The 25925-nt window shown below is 34.5% G+C and overlaps 1 protein-coding gene across 4 annotated transcripts in view; it reads left to right on the top strand.

Annotated features, from left to right (window-relative positions):
• SPAG16 (sperm associated antigen 16) overlaps positions 1–25925 on the top strand; it is a 1146423-nt gene that overhangs the window by 3937 nt on the left and 1116561 nt on the right. For 3 of the 4 annotated variants that reach the window (XM_031958103.1, XM_031958102.1, XM_031958105.1), the window contains exons 2-4: positions 6937–6983; positions 8649–8747; positions 20057–20184. In XM_031958103.1, the coding sequence (XP_031813963.1) occupies positions 6937–6983; positions 8649–8747; positions 20057–20184 (274 nt within the window). Of the gene's footprint in view, positions 1–6936; positions 6984–7878; positions 7902–8648; positions 8748–20056; positions 20185–25925 lie in introns of those variants that run through there. The other variant, XM_031958104.1, reaches the window with a different exon arrangement.

Raw genomic sequence — 25925 nt, 5'->3', positions numbered from 1 at the left:
GTCCCTAGCGTGTATAGGTCCTTTTACAATTAACTCATCTGCCTTTTTTGTCTTTTTACAATTTTTCATCAGCTTTCCATTATAGCCAGGATGGTCAAAGGTTACTCTGTCTTGAGTAAATTTTCTTTTCATTTCTAATTCAAAGAATCCCTAATTTTCTTAAAAACTTAGAGCCTATTTTCTACATAAAGCTTTTCTGATCTGGCTGTTAGCACAGTTGAAGTGACTTTATATTTAGTTTGTATTCATAATATGTGGACACTAGTGGACTCTAGTAGAATTTAAGCTGCTTAAAACCTGGGACCAAATATTTTGTATTTGTATCCTTAATACCTATTATGGTGCCTTGCAACTAATACTGTCATACTTTTTTTATAAGTGTGTTTTAAATTTAAACTAGTATTAACAAAATTATTCTCTTTGCATAGAGGAGTCTTTTTCAGGTGTAAGTTGGACAAAATGTCCTTTCAGTCCCTGATTTTGAGACTCGTTGATAATCACAGAAACAAGAGATTGGAGGTTAAAGAAAAAAAAATCTGAATAATAGAGAAAAGTCTTAGGAGAATTGAGATTGTTAGAACTTGAGAGAGAGTGGTATGATGGTAAGAAGGGAACAGGTAGATAAATAGAGGGATTAATAACTTTGGACGAAAAATTGTTTCTGCAGCTCTTCCTCACACGCAATAGGAGAAACTAGATGAAAAGATAAGATAAAGAAGTGTGGAGGAGAATTGAGAAAACACATAATGTCTTAACAGTATGAGGCAATGGGATTGGCTGCCATCTGGAATTTTGTGGGAGTGGATAAAGTAAACTGTAAGAAAGGGAAGTCATATGTTATAAAATTTGTAGTATATGCAACTTGTATGACTTCATAACAATATGGCAACATATATCTGCCAGTTAAATCAGCTCCCTCACATTTTTTTTTTTTTTGTAGTTCTAATATGATACCATTGACACTCTTTACTTTCTGTATATGCAGCAATAGTTTACGAGGACAGTATTTGATTATTTGTTTTTGCCAAGTACAAGGGTATGTAGACTGTGGGAAAGTTAGGAAAGAGGAAGCCAAAAATAGTAATATGATTGAGTGTACACAATATGAAGTACCAAAAACTCAAGTTTGCCAGAGAAGCAACATGAGTTAGAACTAGCTTGATGATTAAGGCTAGAAGTATTGAGTAGTTAATGATTAGCATTAGGGAATGGATAATTCAATAAACATGGGCCTACCACAGGCCAAGTTTGGGGGATAAAGAGACAGCCTTTGTTCTCTGGGAATTTACAGTCTAATAATGGCAGCATGCAAACCACTTTGTACAAACAAGATTTAATAATCATTAGAATCAAGGTGGGTTGGGAAAGACTTAGTTAACAGAGAGTAGAGTTTTAGCTGGGATTTGCAGGAAGCCAGGAGGCAGAGATGGGGAAGGAGAGCATTCCAGCATGGGGAACAGTCAATAAAAATGCTCTGAGTATGAAGCTATTTATATTCAAGGAACAGTAAGAAGGCTATTGGCTCTGGGTCAGAATGTGGGAGGAGTATAAAGTTTAGCTGTGCTGCAAGGTGAAGAGGGGGTGGGGGAGAACAGAAGAAAAGTTGGACCAGGGGAGACCCCTGTGAGATACCTGTGGTTATAGGGTGTGCCCTGGAGAATAAACTAAAAGGATAATAAGAAAGAAGTTTAGTTCTCTTCATAGGAGATTGATCAGATAAGAGGAATTTCAAAGTTTATAATCTAAAGTGATGCAGTTGAAAGTTATGAGTCCATAGAGCATAAGTACTTTGAAGGCAAACTAATCTGCCTGAAATGATGTGGATGTCAGCAGAGTTAAAGTTCTGGGAAAGACTATCTGGCTGGGGTTTTAGATTGGTTATCAACATGGACTCAGAATTGTTAAGAATGATGATGGGATGCCATGGAGTAGGCAAGTGTTACCTCTCACTTCAGTACTAGCGACTGAGCAAGGTGTTGAATTTGTTGAGGGCTGTGTGCTCTGGGGTTCAGTAGATAACTATAAACAATGAACCTCAAAATGTGGTGTTCAGGAGATAGTATAGCCTAGGAATAAAAGACTCCTGAATTCTGCATTTCTGCCTTTTGACTTGTTTGCATATCTTCTTTTTGTTGAGTTTTCATACCTATACCTAATTTAGTTTAAATGCTTCTCAGGAATTGATTACATGTTGTTTCCTCTCCCAAGGGATGTTTTGACCTATGTCTCAGGGAGTCTTTATTTCTATTAATATTATTGCTGTGCTCCTGTACCACTCTTCATAGATCCAGAAACTGATATCACAGAAGACAGTTAGGTTCCCTGTAAAATATTGTATTATTACTTAACCCTGGGCAGTCACTTCATCTGTGAACGGCCTAGCATTACTTGATATTTCACATTGCCAGTCTCTCCTAATTCCCAGGGCCTCAGGTTATCTCTGGCCACTGACCTTTACAGTGACAACTAATTCTACCTGGCTGACCTCCTCTGAGGCCTTCAGAGATCTCTGGCTACGATTTCTTGAATTGTAGTTTAATAACCGATAGTGCACTCAAGAACAGCCATGTGCAAACTTAAAGCCTTTATTATACTTGCTCACATATTGCCCTAAGTTGTTAACTCCCTAGTGAACACGTGGTCTGGAGACCCTTGTGTTCACTATCAAGCTCCTTACCTCTCTTGGCTATCCATCCACTTGGCTCAGCTACCCCAGGATAAAGAGATCAACCTCCTGCTGGCAGTGGGCTTAAAGAGGGTCTGTGAGGTGACACACACACAGCCAATCATTGAGGGAGCTGTCTCCCATTACAAAGCTATCTTGATATGACAAGAGCCCTGCCCATGGGCCAGTCCCTAGCCACAGAAAATTACTTCCAGGCCACTCAAACCTCCTGTTGCACTGTGCTGGCCCATTTAAAGAACCTTTACAGTTCCCCACCTGGCAGGCCCTGTCCATGGCCCCAGTCTTCCCTAAAGACCTGGCCAGGTGCAGGGACTTTAAAGGAAGAGAAGTTGTAATTCAATGCCCTAGAGCCTGAAGCAGGAAAAATTGTTGTCCTGGTTGAAGAAGAAGCATGTTTTGGAAACTGTCCTGGGAGGAAAAGGTATGCCAGTTAATGTCCTGATAATAGTGAGAGAAGTGTTCCTGGGTTAAAAAGGATTGTCCAGGATGGGAAAGTGAGAGGATATGGTATCCTCAGGGGAAAGCCAGATTTTAGTTAATGTTAAAGAGAAGTAAAACAAATTCTTAATGAATACATCCATTATATGGAGGAGTTTGTTTATAATAGAATGAGATACTATGGAAGGGATTAAATGGAAAGGATGTGGGTGGGGTAAGTCTGAGGAAGGGCTGAATTGAGTAGGGCTGGAAACTACCTCTACCATGGAAAAGATAGCCATAGATCAAGGGTATGTTCCAAGCAATAATTCTGGGCAACAAATTGGGAAACAACGAGACAAGGGCATGCTAGTAGTAAATGTGGGAAGAATAGTACAGTTTATATAGAATTTAGTTAATAGAACAACTTGCAGAATTACCTAGTGTTATGGGAGCCACCTGCTAATGCCTTCTGGGGATCTAATTCTGACCAGCAGAACAGATTCTTTAATGTGAAAGGATGATAACACAAGGAGACTGAGAGGCAGTTGCATTCTTCGATCTCTTTCCTCTTCCCTCTTGCCTCTGATTTATTTCATTCCCAATTCACAAGCAACATCTGCCTTAATAAAGGCTGATTTGCAATTCCTTCAAGTGTGTTATGATTCATGGCTGTGGGGGTTTTTGGAGAATAGACTTGCTCCTTCACACTTAGGCATGGTCCTTAACGAACTAGCTCTGATGTTCCACTGAGAACATTAAGACAATGAAATGTGTGGTGGTATAGTTTGAACTAGATTATAGATTGCCCCATCTGTATTAGCACTGAAGTGATTTTAGAATATAAGAAACTATTAATTTCTATTGACACTTTAGTGAATTACTTAGAAAACATAATTAGACACTCATATGCTGTGAATTCTATACCATTGACTATTATCCATAAATATAGCTATACCTTGGGAGGTACTGATATATCTCATTTTGTATAGTTTGCATATATGTAGTTTACATGTATTATTTGATCTTTGTGATGTTTTGTGAATTGGTTAATAGAAGTTCCTATTTTTCTGTGGAGGAAATTGGAACTCCAGAGAGGTTAAATTTCTTGCTAGTATTAGGAAGAGCTGAAAATTGAATCTGGTCTTTCTGATTCTAAATTCCAAATGCAGTATATACCAAAAACCTTTTCCTCCCTCATATGTGTAAAAATTGTTCTTTGGTTAATAGCTTTGGGTTGGACTAGATGACCATTTAGGTTCCTTCTTTTTCTAAACCTTTGATTTCTAACACACGTCTCTCAGACCCCTGTCTAACTTTTCCACTGTACCATGTACAGTACTGTACCACTGTACCAGTACTATGGTACTGTTTTATTATTAATTATTATTGTTGTTGTCATTAATTTGTCACATAACATTCTGGTGTTTCGGCATACTATGTTTTATATCGTCTTCTAGGGCCAGGTATCATTGGTACCATTAGGATAATGATCTTTTTAAAAGCCATGGCTCATAAGCCCCCACTGGTTTTTTTTCGTTTTGTTTTGTTTTGTTTTTTTAATAAAAATCCAATGACTGAAAATTTAAAGTGAATTAACAGGGAAACAGTTATAGTAAAACTATTACAAGGAATTAAGTATCATATTAAAGTATTAATTACTCATTCCTAAATTACCTTGCATTTGTTATCAAACAAACATGAATCTCACAACTCATTAATTTCTTTGTCTCCCCAACCCAGCAGAAGAGAAGCGACTGAGCTTCCTGTGACTCCAGATTCAGCTTCCTCACTTGGTCAGCTTAGCACCTGCATTTCCTCTCCACCTTTTATTTGGCATATATCCCTAGTGTCCATTTACACATCACCCAGCCAACTGATGCAGATTCATATGTTTCCTTCCCAGTGAGATTTCTATAATCCTTCTCTTAGATTGAGTGTGCTGAGAGCCACTGCTTCTTAAAAAAAAGTTTCTCGAGATAAGCATGGTGTCCACTCCTTTATAGTTAGATTTGTAATATTAAGTAATCTTTTTTTTTTTAACAATAGCCTGTCATATTTTTAGTTGTAATCATGAGAAAAGTAGATTCCTAGTGACTAAAGGCAGAAATTGAGAAATAAATGTATTTGGGATTAGATGGACAAGAGCATAGCAGCTTAGATTTTTATATGCACTGTTCATTATGAGCTGCCTGCTGTGCCATGTCTGGTTTTCATATTACTGTTTCCTGAAGCCTTTTGTCTGACAAATAGTAGCATTTGATAGCTAAGAGAGACTAAGGATTAGCAAGAATTGAAGGGCCACAATGCTTCCTGTGAGTGATGAGATTATGGAGACCCAACACAGGAGATAGATTCTGAAGATGGTTGAAATGTCAGGTAAAACAGCCTCCTTTCAAAAGTTTAAAGGATTGGGCAAAGCAAGTGGGAAAATAAGTTTAGAAAAGTGAATGTTCTCTCTTTTCCCCACCCCCCATTTTCAGTTTCACTAATTTAGGGACCTTTGGGTGCAAAAAGTCTCCACTGATGCAGATCAGTACCTCTATATAATTGGTAATTTAAAAAATTTGCCTGGGCCACTGGGAAAATTGAGTGACTTGCTATATATGTGTAAGGCAGAATATAAACCTAATTCTTTGTCACTATAAGAGGAGACAATGAAAGGTTTTCAAAAGGGGAAAAAGAGTGAGAGGAAATTTAAAGAAGCACAAAAGGTACTTACTACAGAAAAAGTTGGTTAGAGATACTTGATTTTCCAGCTAATTCTGAGAAGATAGAAAAGCAGAGGGAGGAGTTTTTTCCTACAATTTAGAGTGAATTTTTTACAATTAGCAGTGAACTACAAATGGTCATTTTTTTTAAAGGTCTTTATAGCCAATAACAAAGAGCGAGGTGGTTCATACCTTTTAAGTTTTGCCTAAATACAGCAGAACAAACCCTAAACAATAAACCACAAACAGCATTTTTTGATGTTGACATTTATTTTATATACAATATGATTTTAATTTAAAATTAATTTTAAAAAGCTACACAATATTACATTCTGAATTAAATTTCATTAGAAACCTCTTCCTTTTAACTTTAACTCTTGTCTTGGAAATCCATTTAATATTAATTATACTTGTCAGTATGTCTCTTGTTTCTTATTTTAACCTGATTTATCTTCAAAGGCTATGAGATTTCTAAGATAAAAACATATTCAAAGAGGCATTGCATCATTTTGCAATTTTGGAACCATAGGGTGTTCCAGGCCATTCAGACCTTGAGTAACTCTTCAATCCCACCACTCTGCTTTACCAGGATAACTCTCCATTCCATTAAGTGACATTTTTATGTAAACTAACTTACATTTTTTTCCCCATTTAAAATTTTGCCCCATGGAACTCACTCTAAAATGGTCTATGTTTATATAGCAGAGATAGTGAAAGAATTACTTTCCAATGCTGCATTTTATAAAAGTCATCTTACATGGCATTAAAATGTTTTAAAGTACATTCAAGAATAAATGTTCCTCATGTTCTGCTCATTTGCATTGCTTCTGACAAACTGAAGAGCAATATGGCAAAAAGCTGAATCAAGAGGCTATGGAATAAAATGAGCTTCTGTAAAATATGTTGTATTCTCCAAGCATACGCAAGAGTATAATTAAACATTTTGTTTAAAAATAATATCCTTGTATTTTTTAGAATACTTGGGAGAACAAATTAAGAACTTAATTTATCAGAAGTAAAAACTTTAATTATTACTGTAAAATCCAAAGTTTAACTCCACATTAGATCAAGTCACTTGAAATTATTACATATTCCAGAGTTTTTACTTGACGGAATGTTCAGAAGTTACAATAACCGAACCATCAGAAGATGATTATCAGTATGATGAGGTAATAAGATGTTTCTCCGATTTTCAATTTGTAAATGTATAGCATTGTCTAGTTTAGGCAGTATTTCTTATAAAGATTTCATTTAAAAAAAAAAAAAACAACTTTCTGAAACACTTAAAAATGATTTGTTCCTTTTTTTCCCCTCTTTATTTTCTAATGCCTTTAAAGAATCAGTTTTAGTGTTTCAACTGATTTAGCTAATGTCAGCTAGTTTAGAATGAAATGTTATATATTTAAATGTTTATATTAGGCAATATATCTACTATTGCTTTTAATTATCTTTTACAGTAAGCTGATTGCCTTTACTATATAACTGTATTGAAGAATGTAATTTCTCCTGGGATCATTTATTTTCTTTTTTTCATCTTGGCATGGCTTTCTATAATAGACATATATTAAGTCTAGATTTTCTCATCTAGTTGAGTCCCAAATTCTTTCCTTGCTCTTTGAATATTTGGGACTAGGACTTGCTTTTTTTCAGTGTATGCACTGGTCCTGGATCTCTCCCCTTTTCAATATTCCCCTTGATGGGAAAGGGAATAATCATTTCTGAATCACCTGCTACATGCCAGACCTTATAATAAGTGCTTTGCAAATATCATCTTCTTTGATAATTTGGTCTTGTCCTGGGTGAAGTAGGATAAAAATCTTTCTGAATGTAATAGTTGTTTTGGTGTTAGAAACAGATCCATTGAAGTTTAGAGTAGAAAGATAAGAGAAGCAATACCAGTTACAGAAAAGTAAGCATCATCTTAATTATTTATGCTAATGAACATTACACTAATATAAATAATTAGGAGTTAACTATATTCTTATTTTAATGAAAAATTCCCCATTTAAGACACTTAAAAATTGTTTCTTTGCTAGTAATTTTTTGCCTTTCTTTTTACCACAGATGAAAATGGAAGACAAATTTAAGTATGTATTAATTCCTTATGCTTGAATATGAGGATGATGGCTCTAAAATAAAGTGGAAAATCGGTGAAATCAGGAGACTTATCTTTTAGCATGTCACTTTACAAAACGTCTCTTTTAGCAGACAGATAGCATTCACTCATCACCTAGGGAATCATTTACCTTATAAAGATAATGTTTTTATTCGGCCCATACAATAATTTTTCCTGAAGGAGCAAATCATCTTTGAGAACAGTATTTGCAGGGTTCTCTTATTTTAATTCTGATAACAAAATAGAGATTTATAGTAGGTACTAATTTTGACAAACCAATGGTAGGGAAAAAATGGAAAAAGATGGTATTTGGTGAGCAATGGTATTTTTAGAATATTTTAACAATTTGCTTTTTTAACTAGACTATTCCATGAAGGTATCTATTACATATTTAAATTATATATCTCCTGTAGTATCTGATTCATTGTTTGTAAATAGGATTTTGTAAATATTATTAATTGAATTTTTGGATAAAGGCAAACATCAGGCAATCTCATAATGGTTATTAAACTAATACACAGCAAAAACAACAACAAAAAAATCTTCACTTATATATGTCAATTGCCCAAAATGCATTATGTGTGGGAATGATTCTGAGATACAATCTAATAAAATTTCTTTAGTTTACTTTTTACCTTGGGATATTGTGATATGATTGGAGATTCTGGAAGGGAAATAATTGTATGTATATTTTCCTTTATTTTGTTTCTTGGCTTAGGTATCAGAACAAGATGACTTAAGTATTCCAGAAGGTGACGAAGATCTGACAAAAGCCATTCAAATGATTGAAGATAAGAAAGAAGATACACAAATTATGGTGAGAATTTTCTCCTTTGAGAGGGAGAATGTATGATATAGTATGTGGTGAGTGAAATTTGAATAACTGAACAAAAGATTTAAGCTTTAAGCATATTGATTTATTAAACAGTGCATACCAGCCATCCTCAGCTTTCCACTGGACCCCAAATATGGGGAGAGACAGATTTTTATGCATTATAAGCAAATGATTAAGAGGATATGAACCAGGATACAAAATTAGGTAATCTGATTTCTAATTGAAGGAAAGGATAGGGGCTTTCCAACTTGGAAGAGGAAGAATAAATAGGTATAGTTCCCTGAAAACAGAAAAAAAAAAAGTGTCCCACTACTCCCAGCTGAGAATAGCAGTATTTGAATTGTAGACTACAGATTTTTATCAACTAAAGAGTCTTTAGGACAATTTGCCTTGACCAACATATTATCTCAATATTATTATTAATGCATAATATTAAGATTCTACTTTAACATTCTCAGTACCCATGTTTTTCCTGAGGGCTACTTTCCTCCAGGAATGTTATTTTACATATTTTTTGAATCAATTAATGCTGGTAGAGATCATTTTAAGTCAAAAAAAGTTATTAGGGTTGAAGAAAAGATTTGTTAGCAGAACAGAATAGTAATTTATACTAGGTAGGCAATGGTGACTTGAGATACTGAGGCAAAAATTCTTGAACCAGGATGAAATAGTAGAAATGTCCAAGAAGAAAAATGTAGGATAGACTGGTAAATAGGTAGGTAATTAAAGTTTCCTGGTAATGCTACTTACTACTATGCTTTGCACTTTCATCTAAGATTTTGAACCTAGTCTTATACTTAATGATCAAATACTTAAGGCAATATTTATCAGTCTTCTATTAGCTTCTGATATAATAGAAAAGAACTCTCTGTGGACCAGACCATATATAGTCTTCATATGGATCTTTGGAACATGTAATATATATTACTTATAATAAATATTAATTAAAATCAAGATTTTGTAGAAATGGTCTTTTGACTGAGTAAATAGTATCAAACAAAACAATATCCTAATTGCTTTTCCTTTAATTTCTGTATAAGTGACTCATCATCCCTGTGGGGTGAATTTGATATTTTTCTTTTCTGTTTTAATAGGGAGACCTTCCTGTGCTGTAAGGACAAGAATAGTCTTAAGAAATAGTGGATTCTCTTGATTATCTGAAGGTGTAGTTCAGTTTGGATTATATCCAAACTCAAGTTATTTTTCTTTTCTAGGCATTCCCCAAAATTTAAATAGGCAAACTTGGATAATTTCATCCAATAGTAAATTTTATTCATCTGTTTATCAGTACATTTTGCAGCAGATTTGTCTTGCATTTGGATTCACTTATGCTTATACCTAGACATGGCTCCACGGGGGCCATATTGAAGTTCATATGTATAAGATTTGTTGATAAATTGCTTAAAATTTTTTTCAAGCTGAAATCACCCATTTCACTTATTACAATTCAAGTATGGAATTTTAATCAACTACTAAGGAAGATTTGGACCTTTTCTGAGAAAACATATTAACCTGATCTATAGTTAGTCTGTTTAAATGATTTTAGCAGGAACAAGCCCAAGTCTTAAATTCCTCTTGACAGAATAAATTTTGTTTTTCTTACAGTTATTACCTCAAGGATATGGCTCTTAGTTTCCACATTTGTTAAAAAAAAAAGGGGGTTATATTAAATATATTAAGGACTCTTCTAGTATTAATGTCATAGAATTCTCATTTTGCACTAGATATCTATGCTTTTTAAAGAATTCAATCATAAATTGATCTCTAGTACTCCCCAAAGATTTGAACAAGATATTTGATATTTGAATATTTGTGAGACAACCTAATATATATTAATTTTGCTGGATTTCTTAAATTCTCTTAGAAATCAAAATATCTGAACCATATTATTTCAGCCCCTTAGAAATGCTTCCAGTCAGTTATTTAATATTATATTTATTTAGTTTTTATTGAGTGTCAGTATAAGAGACATCCATTTAAATGCCTCTTTGTCTTTTGCAAAATTGTAGTTGAAGACACTTTCATTATTATCCATTGTCCTTCTTACAAAAACTTAAGTTGCAAGGGGAAAAAAAGAAAAGGTTTATCTCCTACAATGATGAGGATTTTTTCGTCAGAATTTATTTTATTATAAGATTTTAGTTTAAATGAATCCTATAAGTTTTGAAACTCCTTTATTTTTCCTTAATATCCTCTCTTCTCTGGCTTCAGTGATACTATACTCTATTATTGAATGAAATTTGCAGGCAGAAGGGACTGAGGTTCACTTATTAGTGGACCTTTTTACAAGCCACTCAATTTCTCAGAGCCTTTTTTCATATACAAAGTGAGGATCATAATACTTTAACTACTTTTTTGACTGAGTGGTTTTAAAGGTGAATCATAAATCTTTTGTAGTTGAGTTTTTATTATTATGTTACCAACTTTATTTCATACTACTTCCCTATATTCCATACTGTTGTCCTATGTTCTAGCCAAAATAGACAACTTATAATTGTCTTCTGTTCTTATGATTTCTCCAAGCTTCATGTCTTTGTTCATATTCTTGGAAGGGGTTCTCTCTGCTACCTGATTTTTTCGTGTTAGAAGTATCTTCCTGTGGTATGCAATTCAAGCATCATCTACTCTTCACTTTACTTCTTCCACCTTGCCCACTCACAGTGAAAGTAAAATTTCTCTCTGTTCCCCTTGTTATTTACTCTGTCTCTCTTATTAGAGCTTTACTCATGTCATACCCACTGATTGAGGATGTCTGTTACCGCCATCCTGTACTAGATATTCTTCTCTTCTCCATTTGTATAATTTTATTTGATAATCTCATTAGCTCCCATGGGTTCATGGTCATTATCTATGGAGATGATTCCTATCTCTCTCTCTCTCATATATATATATATATATTTTTTTTTTCTGAGCTGCAATCATGTATCTCCACCTGAGATGTACATATGTGTTTGTGTTTGTGTGGTGCATAACACATTAATCTCTTTTCTGAGCTACAATCCTGCATCTCCACCTGCCTCATAGACATATCAAACTAGAATATCCTCATAGATTTCTACAAGTCATCTTGTCTAAAACAAGTATTTGTTATCTATCTCCCTTCCAAATTCTCCCATCTTACATATGACAAGCTCTTACCTGATCAGCATACTACCTTGCCTGGAATGCTCTTCCTCCTGATCTTTGGGTCAGGCTTACTTGCCTTCCTTCGGCCGATTAAGTCCTAACTTCTGAAGGAAGCTTTTTCTGGTTCTTCCTCATGATTACCTTCTTTTTATAAGTTGTATATGCCTAATTACTTATATACTCCCATTGCTAGACTCAGTGCCCTGCACACAGTAATTGCTTGATGAGTACTTAATGATTGACTGACTGAAACTGAGTGTTTCCTTTTCTGATTACCTCTTGCTCTTTGCATTAACTTCTCTTTGTGTCAGGATATATGTGGCCTTAGGTCCCCTCTCCTTTGTTGAAGGTGCTAGCAATGTAGTCTTGTGAGCACAGTGTCCAGTAAAGTGACTACAGGTACTTAATAAATGGTGATCAACTAGAATGGAGTTCTCTAAAGATACTGTTGAATAGATGTTATGCGGAGAAAAGCTTCAACTCTGTCAGTTCTCGGTATCAGAGCTTATCAATTGTTGATGGCTATTTTCCTAAAGTCATGTTGAAAAGGTAAGATACAAATGCTTCTGGGCTGTCTTTACTGTTATGGGTTAACTCTAGGAAATTACAGAGTAATTGAGTTATTTGAGCTCCTTGGTAGAAGGGGAACTATAGAAAATTTGTTGTACATATGATCATAGAAAAATAGCTGTAAATTTCTATTGCATATGAATTTAAAATTGCATTTTATCACAGACATTATTATTGTTTTCGCATTTAGTGTTTATACAGTTGTATTTTAGTTTTAAGTTGTACCATGGGATTTTTACTACAAAGATTATTTTCCTATTTTGAAGTAACAGTTTTGTTATGATTTTACTTTGGTATAGTTACAAAGAGGGTATACTTTTATTACTGTGTCATTATTCATTTTATATAATGTACTTCTTTTGCAATGTAGATTTTTTATTAGCCTAGTTTTAGGTTTTTGTGTGTGTGTGTGTGTGTGTGTGTGTGTGCCTTCAATTTTTGCAAATAAGGGTCTATTCAGAAGAAGGAAAGCTAATAATAATATAAGTGTCTTTCAATGATAAAGTCAAGGAGTGAACAATCTATTTGTTAGTTGTCATTTAAATAAATACATGTGTTCTTGTGATAGGCTATAACCCTGAGTTGGCCTAGTAAATGAAAAATTTCAGAATTGGTGGCACATTATGTTTAATCTATTTAAAAAAGAGAATTTGCTGCACAAGCTTAACAGTGACTCCAGCTCTTTGAAATAAAACTGGATAAAATTACTTTAAAACACAAAATTATTGAATAAAAATTTGGAAGGGAAGTTATTAATCAGTTTTGTCATAATTATGTAGTTTGGATAGCTTTTAGTTGTTTTATAATTGTTCCTTTCCTGATATAGAATGTAGATCCAAACCATAGGTGAAAACTTGCAGAAATATAGACTTAAAAGCCACAGAGAATCTGTGGCACTCCCTTAAGGAGAAAAATGGCCAACTTTGTAAAATTTTTACAGTATTTTAGAAATTAAAGAAAATTGAATCCAATGATAATACAACATTGGTACATTTTGTATTAATTCATTTTTACATTGGGTATTTGTATTTCAAACAATATATGAATGTGATTTTTTAATGTCAGATTTAAGATAATCAATTGGAAAAAGTTAGGTATTTTGGAAGAAGTTATTGATAAATTAACTTAAGTATTTGTCATTTATTTATCTTCTGTGAATAGTAATTGAAGGCATTCTTCTACTTCCAAATAGTATCAAGTTGCTTTTGTTAAATGTTTAATTAAAAAAAAAAAAAATCCATGTAAGAATCAGGAAATATTTCATTATTCCTAGTCTTGAGTCATTTTGTCATATTTTTGCCAGATGTTTTAATTTGCTTTGATTTAAATTCTGCTTAACAGTACTTTTACTGTTGCAAATGTAGAGGTAGAAGGGCAGGATAGGACCCATTTATACAAAAATATTTATTTATTGTTCAGCCACTTTAGTTACATTAAACATTTTGTGATCGCATTTCAGATTTTCTTGGCAAAAATACTTGAATGATTTTCCATTTTCTTCTCAAATTCATTTTGTAGATGAGAAAATTGAGGCAAACAGGATTAAGTGATTTGCCCAGGGTCACACAACTAATGTCAGATTTGAACTCAGGTCTTCCTAATTTCAGGCCCATCACTTTATCCAGTTAACTCCTCCACTAACTATCTACCTAACTGCTCCAAATATGTATAAATAATGTAAATATATAAATAATTGTAAATAAAAATATTCATATCAACTTTGGTGGCAAAGAATTAGAAACTGAGGAGATAGGATCAACTGGGAAATGGCTAAATTAAGTTTTGGTTTATGATTGTGATGGATTGCTATTGTATTGACAAATGACAAAAAGGATGATTTTAGAAAAACCTGGAAAGACTTCTATTCACTTATACAAAATGAAGAGAGCAGATAACATTGTACAAAGATAGGATAACATTGTTACATAGTAACAGCAACATAGAAATGACAGTCAACTGTGAAAGACTATGAAAGACTTAGCTGCTGTGATGAGTACAATGACCTATAACAGTTCCAAAGGAGTCATGATTAAAAAAAAAAAAAGCTATCCACCTTCAAACAGAGAGCTCTGAGGGCAGATTGAAGCATATTTTCTTCTTCTTTCTTTATTTTTCTTGCTTCCTCCCCCCGCCCCCCATCATGGCTAATGAGGAAATAAGTTTTATGTGATTATGTTTTATTTGTGTAATGGGTATTATATTTCTTGCCATCTTGATGGGTGGAGAACTACGTAGAGAGAGATAGAAAATTTGGAACTGAAAATTGTAGAGAGACACAGACAATGGGGAAACTCTGGGTGAGGTATAAGACCCTTCAGCCCAGAGGGAATTTGCCCTCCTAAAGGCTCTCGGACTTCCTGAGAGGTCAACCTGTGTTGAAGAAGAGTGATACCAGCTGTCAATCTACATACAATAGCAAGTTTATGTGGTCCCACTCAGGCAGTATATACTTAGTGCATTTGTTTTGGTTACATAAGGGTATTAGAGTGTGAAAAGGAGAAAGAACTGGGAATAAATGGACTTCCCATTTCCACCATCCTGAGGAGTCCCACCTCATCACTTCTCCACTAAGATGGGATATTTTAATCACCTTGGCATGGGGGCTCTAGAAAGCAGGACACAACATTTGGTGCCTAAGTGTGGGGCCCTAGAAATGCAGGGCTTTGCAAAGCAGGGCACAAATCAGCTTGACTGACTTGATCAGCTGAGTTCAGTGAAGTCCCTGTGACCCAGAATAGGGTAAGTATAAAAACAGGCAAGGAGGAATCATTAAGGGCTAATCTAGTCACTTTTGTTTTTTAACCAAAATGAGGCAAATACTAAGAAAAGAACCTCCTCTCGAAGGGAAGTATGAAGCATGCTTAGTTAGGTTAACAGAGAAGCAAGGTTTGTTGATAACCCAGAAGCAGATCACAGAGTTCTCAGATGCTCTATAAGATGCTTTGTAAGAAGGAGAGTTTGGAAGTTAGTGGGAGAACAACTAACTGAATACAATGGAGTAAAACTGGTTTTAAGGAATCCTACAAGTTTTAAAACAAGGAAAGATTTTAACTTGGTGGTTAAACCAGGAACTATGAGGGAAAAACAAGCAGAGGGTTGATGCCTATAGCTGTGGAGGGCACAGCACATGGGGCAGAGCTAAGGAAGTCTTTTTTAGTATTTTACTGATTTATGCTTGTTACTGCTCTGGGAGATAAAAAATAGTTAAGTATCTAAAGTACCATGGCTAGTTGGGCAGAAAAGGAATTAAGCACCTTAAGTACCTTGCTGATGAGCTTGCTTTTCACCTTCAAAGCTCATCATCAATTTTGCCCACACCTAAGAATGCTCCCTTAGGGTATTCCCATCTCCTGACCCTCCTCCCCTAACTCCACCTTTGCAGGTAGGAGAGGAGTGAGGGGCAATGACATCATCAGCACTACCATGAAGCAATTTTGCCTACCCCCTACTTCATTATAAGAGGAGAAGCTTGGCTCCAGGGCCCCAGGCAAAAAACACTTGGAATATGATGGCAACTGCTATTGTACCCAGAGAGTCTTTAAGTAAGCCTGTGGGGAAAGGGGATTGCAATTAGGGAGAATAGAGTTGTATGCTGCTGAGACTACTGAGATGTCCCCTAGAGAGCTGAAACCTGTCCCTGTCTGGCCTATAGACCCCTTGCCTCCACTCACTCAGCTTGACCATTTCACCTCCTGAGAGTGCTTACAAAACAGTGTCCATCCAAACATTGACTTGGGAACTGGGGAATGTGTAGCTAATATGCCAGTCACTGGCCAAAGATTTCAGCAAACACCCATAAGTCTGGCACAACGGGATCAGTAGCAACTGAATTTAGTGCTACCCTGTTGTTGAGATGGAAATTTGAAGATAAAACATGAATTTTTACTCCTTTGGTAGAAAAAAAAAATCCCTATCAATCTATGGGGAAGAGACATCTTATAACAGGATTACAATTAAGTACTTTGACTTTTTAGGCAGGGCTGCTGTTGAAGACCTGCCAGCACTCTCAACTGTTCCCATTCAATGGAAAACTGATACACCAATGTAGGCAGAACAGTGGCCCTTAACCAGTGAAAAAATTCAGGCCTTATTAGATATAATACAGGAGCAATTTGATCAAGGTCATCTACAACCTTCTCTATGTCCTTGGAATTCTCCTGTATTTCCCACAGTATCAGATTTTACAAACCACTGGCATACTTTGTAATCCTCAAGGACAGGCAATAATAGAGAGAAGAAACATAGACATCAAGATGCTCCTCCAAAAATAAAAGAAAGGGGGAGTCTCAGGTAACTCTAGAGAACTTTCAACTTAACTTTATATGCTATATATATTTTTATTTTTGATGGAGATGTACTGGCTCCAGCAGGCAGGTTTCATAACCCGCTGGAAGGGCAGTATCCAGTGTGAGCAGCTCCAATATCTTTAGATAATTGCCAAATGATGTAGAAAGATTCAGAAAGTGGTGAATGGAAGGGACCACAGATAGGTTAACTGCTTGGGGGGGAAGTTTGCTTGTGTCTCAACAGATGGAGAAGGAACCTGATGGGTGTCAACAGGCCATATCCACTTTGTCCATTGGAGAAAGACGGAAAAGAAGACCCTCGAAACGAAGGAGAATATCCAAGAAACATCAGATGGTTCCATCGCTGACTGGGCCCACCACTGAAAAAGCCTGGCAGTTATGTGCATGGCAATTAACTCATGAATCTCAAAAGTAATTGTCAATGAGACTGATGCAGAACCTGCAGGAATCATTGGATTCCCTGAGACATAAGACTGATGCAGGACTTCAAAATCTGCAGGAATCATTGGATTCCCTAACACGTGAAGTGATGGAAAATAGATTGGCTTTGGATTATCTCTTGGCTGCTGAAGGAGGTGTATATGTGGTTGTGAATTGATAGTTATTTTCTACACCTTCCTTCTGGGACTCATGGAAATCTTTATAGTATTTTGTTTATTCATATTGTTTATGTTACTATTTGCTTGTATGATATTACAACTTGCCTGTGGGATTCCTCCCATGCTGGTGGATTTAATCACTGGTGTGTACCTGCTTCAATTAAAACAAAAAGGGTGAGATGTAGAGGGTCACAGACAGTGGGGGAACTCTGAATGAGATATAAGACTCTTCAGCCCAGAGGGAACCTGATAACAATGTCTGGTTCGACTCCCCATTTCCCCTAAGGGCTCTCGGCCTTCCTGAGAAGGCCTTGTGATTGAAGAAGAGTGATACTAGGTGAGAGAGTGATACCAGATGGCAAACTACATACAATAGCAAGTTGTTTATATGGTCCCACTTGCATAGTATATACTTAGGGCATGAACAGTGTTTTGGTTACATAAGGGTATTAGAGTATAAAAAGGCGAAAGAACTAAGAATAAATGGACTCCATATTTCCACCATCCTGAGGAGTCCCACCTCATCACTTCTCCACTAAGATGGTATATTTTAATCACCCTAGCATGGGGGCTCTAGAAAGTATGGTACGTTTTGTCACCCCCAACTTGGGGGCTCTGGAAAGTAGGACACAATAGAAAATAAAAAAGGGGGTAGGATAAGTTGAGTTGTACTATAAAATAATGAATTCGCAATATTGTAAATCCATTTATGATTATAATTCCTGAAGCAGTAAATTTAAAACATTTCTAGAGTTCTCATACTCTTTTGTGTTTATTCCATTGGATGGTTATTAGTTTACACCATATGGAAAAAAAGTTTTATTTTTATTTAGTGTTGCATTCTTATAAGTGTGTATTTATGTAGATCTGAATGTGTGTATGTTGTTTCTAATATTCAAATTAAACTTCAATTAATGAATTTTGATGAGAGTATTTGAAGTCTCTATAACAATAGAGTTAGTATTTTAAACATTTTACTGCAGTGAACCTCTTATTCACATGGTATTTAAAGCAATGAAGCCCTATTCATGTTTGCCCATATTGTCTGACTCTTACTCATATCTTCACATATGATACAAGTTCATGAGTGTGGGTTTCCAGCTTCATCCCACTTTGCTGCAGATCTTTTTGACATAAGCATACTCACCATCAGGTACCTCTTGTTTTTGTTACTCAGCATTCATAATCTTCAGATTCTGTCTACCTACTTGCTCTTTAGGCCCACGTGATCTGAGTTCTGACCCTTATCATTTGAGCTAATGATCTCACTTTTTCTACTTGGTTCAATGATCATTTATGCATAAAAAATGATTGAGGCCATTTGTTCTGAGTTTCCTCTTCTCTCCTTCCTCATTTCATATCACTCAGGTCCCTTCTCCCACTATCTGCTTCTTCACCCCTTTCTCGTGTGAAGAAGCTGCCCTTCTTTCCAGGGAAAACCCTTCTATCTGCATAAGGATCTCATTCTATCATATCTTCTCTAACAGATTGCCCTCTCTATTATTTCCTTTTTCTATTTATCTACAAGCTTTCCTTGTTTACTTACTATCTCCTTGCTACCTATGAACATATCCTTGTCTCCCTCATCTTCAAAAAAAACTTTACTGTCTCTGCTATTTACCCATATCTCTTCTGCTTTTTGTAGCTGCCATTCCCCTTGAGAAGGCCATTTACCTATAGTAGTGCTTTTACTTTCTCTCCTCTTAATTTCTTTACTTTCTACAACTTAACTTCTAATTTCATGTGTTCCTGGTATATAGTAGATTCTTGCTTAATAAATGTTTTGACTGACTGAAGTGACTCCCATTTATGTTTATTTTTTTCTCAATTTCATGAACTTTATTTTCATATCTGTACTTATTACTTCCTGGATTTTTATACTTGGCAAACAAATTCAAAGTTACACACATATCATCTTCCCTGTCTTAAACATATTTGTTGTTACTGTTCAGTCATGCAGTCTTGTCGAATTCATCACAGCCACATGGACCATGGACTTCTTGAACTCTGTCCAAGAGCATGTTCATTGTTTCCAGGACACATTCTCTCTCCATCTCATCCTCTGTCATTTCTTTTTTCTTTTTATTTCAGCCCTTCTCATTATCAGGCTGTTTTCCAGTGAGTCCTGGCTTCTCATTATTTAAGCTTCAGCTTCTTCAACATTTGACCTTCTAGAGAACAGCCTCAAGGAACTCTCAGGAGTCTTCTCCAGTACCACAAGTAGAAAGTGTTGGTTCTTTGGCGCTCAGCTTTTCTTGTAGTCCAGTTGTCACCGTTGTACCTTGTTACTGAAGCCAGAGCTTGGGCTTGGTAGGATTCTCTCAGCAAGGTGACATCTCTGCTTTTTCATGGGTGGTTCAGAGTCACCATGGTTTGTCTCCAGTGAGTGAGCACTGAGTTTTCTTCTGACTCTAAAGGCTTTTAATTTTGGTTGGTTCTGTATAAATTAGTCTAAATTTTTGTGCTTTTGTTCATATGGATGGTGAAAGTTAAAAGTCACCTCCATCACACAAACAGATGACACATGATAAAAGTACAGAATATTAAAATTGATTCATTTATTATAAAATAGTCATCTTTTCTTTAATAAATGCTATTATGTAAAATTTGAAAGGCAAGCAGATTCCTTTGTTGTCTATCAGAATTTGTATATGTTTGAAAGTAATATTGTGTTGAATTTAAATTGCAGGGTCAAAAAACGATTATACCTACTAAACAATCTTTGGCAGAAGTACCTGAAGTGGTGGAAGACTTTCTCTGCAATTTTCTCATCAAAATGGGAATGACCAGAACTCTTAGCTGCTTTCAAAATGAATGGTAAAATATTATGCAGTTTTTGTAGTTGAACATCTTACTTAGGATGCTAGTTCATGGATAAGCAAATACATATTAACATTTAAGAATAATAATTACATTGTTTATCTCAAATCATTTTAAAGCCTTTGTCATTTTCTAACCCAAGTTAAAGTGGTACAAATCTATTTCTTCCTCTTTCCCTCCATGGGATTTTGCAATTTTGCTTTTTAAAAATATGTATTTCTATTTGAATTATTGATTGTGAATAGAATATAAACTGCATACAATTTTTAAATGAATAGCTCTTCCAAAATAGAGTCTAGTAGCTACACCCTCACATTTGAAATCATTCAAACAATTGCTTTGGAAATTGAATATTATTTCAAGACATGTAAGACATACTTTTAAGACATAATTTTTTAATTAAAGTATTGTTTATTTTCAAAATATATACATGGATAATTTTCAACATAAACCCTTACAAAACCTTGTGTTCTAATTTTTTTCTTCCCCGTCCTTCCACTAGACAGAAAGTGATCCAATATATGTTAAACATGTGCAGTTCTTATTTCCACAAATATGCTGCACAAGAAAAATCAGATTAAAAAAATAAGAAAAACACAATGCAAGCAAACAACAAAAAGAGTGGACATACTATGTTGTGGTCCACATTCAGTTCCCATTGTACTCTCTCTGGGTGCAGATGACTCTTTTCATCATAAGGCCATTGGAACTGGCCTGAATCATGAAATACAATTAAAAATATATATATAGGAGTTGTGAAATTGAAAGCTGTTTTATAAAATTCTTCTTTGTAAATTTTATTTTGCAATTTTCCCCATGTTTCATTTTGTGTCATCAGTGTTAATGGCTTATGTAACCTTATTTTAACAATTGATTACAGGATTTCTGTAATCTTTATATTTCAATCTAGACAATTACTTTTGAAAGGTTCATCAAAACTCAGGAGCTTTTTAAAAAGCATTTTTTCAAAGTTTAGAAATTGTAAAATCCAGCCATGATCATCTCTCTTTTCTCCTTTGGAAAGAATACTACCACTTACCTTTTTAGCATCCTAAAATTCCCTAGGGGAATATGAAATTGAATTTGGTATTTAAACCTGCTCTTTTGTAGTCATTAGCATACTATGCTATAATACTAAGAGAAATGATTAATAGGTTATATAAGCATATAAAAAAGGTGGCTTTGTCCTAAATCTTTGTTTTCTTATATGAGTAACTTTCATTATATCTGTTAATTCCACTAAAGTGTGATTTGGGTGGAGCTTTTTTTCTCATTTAATTGATTTATTGCCAATAAGATGAAGCATGACCATTATAAAAATGATTCAGTTATTGATATTAGCGAATTAAATAGGTCACAATTGGTATACTTTATTAATATCTTGTTTTGACTTCTGCCAAAGTGGACTAGACACTATTTCTTGAATTCACTCTTTGTTCCCTGCCTACCTTTATGTTTTTGATCATACTCTTCCTAATGCCAGAAATGTTTCCTTGAAACTATTACAATCAGTTATTTTCTCCAGCTAGGAGTGTTTTCTTTATTAGTTCTCTCACAAAACTTGGGTGATATATGCATGTGTATTTTGATTTGTAGCTGTCATTCTCCATCACTAGAGTTTAAGTTCTTTGAGGGTAAAAATAGTATTTTTGTTTCTTTTTCCTGCTCTATCCCCAACTCCATGTGCTTAATATGCATATAATGCAATAATAATAATGCACATAATAATAATATACAGAAAAGGGATTGGGTTTAATAGTGGAAATATTAAGTTTTTTTATTAAAAATGGAACCTATGTGTGAGATTAATTCTTATTTTAACAGGTCTCATGGCATGTTAGAAAGAACTCTGGCTTTGAGATAGAATAACTGTCTGCAAATCCTAGTTGGGTCACTTAATCTAAGTATATCTTTACATAAGTTATTTAATCACATAATGTTAAAGCTATAAAATATTTTTTTAAATTACAAAGCATATGCATGAGTAATTTTTCCAACACTGACTCTTGCAAAACCTTTTGTTCCAAATTTTCCCCTCTTTCCCCCCACCCCTTCCCTAGCTGGCAGGTAGTCTAATACATGTTAAATATGTTAAAATACATGCTAAATCCAATATATGTATACATATTTATACAGTTATCTTGCTACACAAGAAAAATCAGATCAAGAAGGAAAAGAAAAACTGAGAAAGAAAACAAAATGCAAGCAAATAAAAACAGAGAGAGAGTGAGAATGCTATGTTGTATTCCACACTCTGCTCCTATTGTTCTCTCTCTGCGGGTAGATGGCTCTCTTCATCACTGAACAAGTGGAACTGGTTTGAATCATCTCATTGTTGAAGAGAGCCATGTCCATCAGAATTGATCATCATATAGTCTTATTGTTGCTGTATATAATGATCTCCTGGTTCTGCTCATTTCACTCAGCATCAGTTCATGTAAGTCTCCAAGCCTTTCTGAAATCATCCTGCTGGTTATTTCTTACAGAACAATAATATTCCATAACACTCATATAACACAATTTATTCAGCCATTCTCCAACTGATGGGCATCCACTCAGTTTCCAGTTTCTTGCCACTACAAAAAGGGCTGCCACAAACATTTTTGCACATGTGGGTCCCTTTCCCTTCTTTAAGATCTCTTTGGGATATAAGTCCAGTAGAAACACTGCTGGGTCAAAGGGTGTGCACAGTTTAATAACTTTTTGAGCATAGTTCTAAACTACTCTCCAGAATGGTTGGCTACGTTCACAGTTCCACCAACAATGTATCAGTGTCCCAGTTTTCCCTGGGGCATCCCCTCCAATATTTGTCGTTAAATTTTCCTATCACCTTAGCCAATCTGACAAATATGTAATAGTATCTCAGAGTTGTCTTAATTTGCATTTCTCTGATCAATAGTAATTTGGAGCATCTTTTCATGTGACTACAAATAGTTTCAATTTCTTCATCTGAAAATTGTCTGTTCATATCCTTTGACCATTTATCAGTTGGAGAATGGCTTGAACTATTATAAATTTGAGTCAATTCTCTATATATTTTAGAAATGAGAACATTATCAGATCATTTGGATATAAACATGTTTTCCCAGTTTATTAAAGCTATAAAGTAGTAAAGAACCTCAGTATAAAGACCTTTTAAAAAAATTAAAAGTTAGAAGTCATGAGATGGTAAGTGACTTGTGTTCAGATTCCTCATTTGTAAAATAAGGATATTGAAATAGATCCTTTCTAGTTCCACCCTATAATTCTCTGTAGATGTCCTAAGGATATTGTTTTAAAAATACACAGGAAATATTTTTTTCAAATTGGTTTAAATTGTTATTTTTCAATATAAATGTTTAGAAGGATGATTATTATAAAATTCCTTATTGTTAAGAAAAGACAGATTTGAGGGCAACTTTCAGAAGTAGTTTTAACCATAAGTATGAAAATGATTTAGCTAAAACTATGTGTTTATACTTTAAAAAGTTCTTTGAATTTATCAAGTTTTTTTAGATTTTCTATTTTGCATTAATAAATTAATATCACCAAAATAAGTTATAACTATATTTATGTGATATTCTTGAAATGCCAATCATAACTTTGTGTAGCATCAATGAAATCCTTATGAAGCATCTTGTGTAAGTTGTTTTGTTTTTTAATTGTACAGGTTAAACACTGGTATTTATAATGAGACTGGTATTTCATAATTTTATAATAATAGAAAGAAATCTTATCTTGCTCTCATATCATAGTTTATAAGAATTTTTTTAAACAAAAACTATTGAATATAGAAGAAACGCTTCAGTTAGACCCCTGGAATGCATTTAAAATATGCCAGGAAGAGCAGCTAGATGGCACAGTGGATAGAGCACCAGCCCTGAAATTAGGAGGACCTGAGTTCAAATTTGATTTCAGACATTTAACACTTCCTAACTGTTTATACCCTGGGCAAGTCACTTAATCCCAATTGCCTCAGGGGAAAAAAAAAATCTGCCAGGAACTGTCAGATTCTTGCCTTCTAATGTGATATAAAGAATCCCTGGAAAACAAAGCTCTGATTTCCTCTTCTACTTGTATTCTCAGCAGAGTAAATATAGTGTTTCAAATTTTATCTTGAGATTATAATAATTAGTTTAACCATATCTTCAGAAGTTCAGAATTGATCTTCACTGACAGTGGGGCTTATATTTCTTCTTCTGTATTGTGTATGGGATCAAAATACATGAAAAAGAAAATGTGATAAAAATGACATGTTCTCTTGAAGAACTTCATCAAGTGAAATAGATATAAAACTTTTGTATTGAGTTCAATTCACCAATAAATTTTTAGTGTCTTGAATGTACAACAAGATGCTGGGAACTCAATGACAGAAAACAAATTGGTCCTTCCCTCAAGGAGTTTATATTCCACTGGAAAGAGGAATCAAATGCAAAGAAACAAGTAAATTAAGTACATGGTTATTTGAGCAAAAAGAGGAAAAATTAATAACTAGGGGCTTCAAAGAAAGTTTCACACAAAAGATTATGAATTTAGCCTGGAAGAAAGAATGGATTCTGATACACAGAGATGAAGGTATGTGCTCTAGACATTGGAAACAATTTGTGCACTAAAGTGAGAATTGGAATGTCAGGATAGGGAAATTACTAGTTTCTTATTTAGACCGGAATGTAGCTTGCAGAGGGAAGCAGTATGGAATAAGGCTTGAAAGGGAAGCAGTACAAAATAGGGCTTTAAAGATATACCAAAGCAGATTTAAATACCAGGCAGAAGAGATTTTATTTTAGAGGTAATATGGAGGCACTGAAAGTTTTTTGAATAAGTAAAACTAATTGGATCAGACTTATGCCTAGCAAAGTTTATTTTGACAACATCATCAAAGTGTGAATAGTCAAAAATCAGAATGGAAAATTAGAAATTCCAAAAAACAGTCATTCACTGCTGGAAAGAAAAATGACCTTTGAAAGAAGTATCTTGGCACAGAGAAATCAACTGGGCCTCTCAGTATTCAGCTTATCAAATGATTGAAGAGTCATAAAGCTGCTTTCTAATGTGGATTTGAGCTGGCTAAGCATAACCTCAAGGGCCACACTCTGACTTCTTCCTCTAGTTGAGGGTTTTCATGGTATATCATAGATGCTAAGAAGAAATCTAAATGGGGGGATCTTGAGCTAGCCTAGCTATACTAAGTCATTGCTTTGGAGATCCCTTTTAAATCAATCCTCTTGTGTCCATAGAATGAGAGAGCAATTTCAGAAGGACAAATAGCTCATCTTTTTCATACCTTACTTTAAAGTCCTCTTTCCCTTTTTTCTTCAAAAGTGCATTCCCCAGAGCAATAGCTGAACTTAATCTCATCTTCTGATAGATTTTCTCCACTTTTCTCCCTTGTGCTAACAAAAAATTTTCATAATACGGTATTAAGTTCTTTCTTTTGGCATATAGAAACATTCATATTCCATATTTTTATAACTGTTGATTTATTTCAGAGTTGTATTTCTGCTGTGGTGTTTACCATATGTCTTAGATTTCTACTCAGTAGGTTAATGATTTAATTGAAATTTATAGTTAAATAAACGTTGTAATAAATAAATTTAGTAGTTTAGTTATAATGTATTTGTATCACACCATTCACAAAAACTACTAAATGAATTGTAAAGTAAATTGAATCCAACTTTAGCCTTTCCATTCCTCTCTTCTCACTTCCTTTCATTTGATTATGTCGTCATGTCTGTCCTGAAAATATAAGACATGATGCT

This window comes from Sarcophilus harrisii, chromosome 3 (genome assembly GCF_902635505.1).
Source record: "Sarcophilus harrisii chromosome 3, mSarHar1.11, whole genome shotgun sequence".
Classification (NCBI taxonomy): Eukaryota; Metazoa; Chordata; class Mammalia; order Dasyuromorphia; family Dasyuridae; genus Sarcophilus; species Sarcophilus harrisii.
This window is presented reverse-complemented; position numbering and strand designations above follow the sequence as displayed.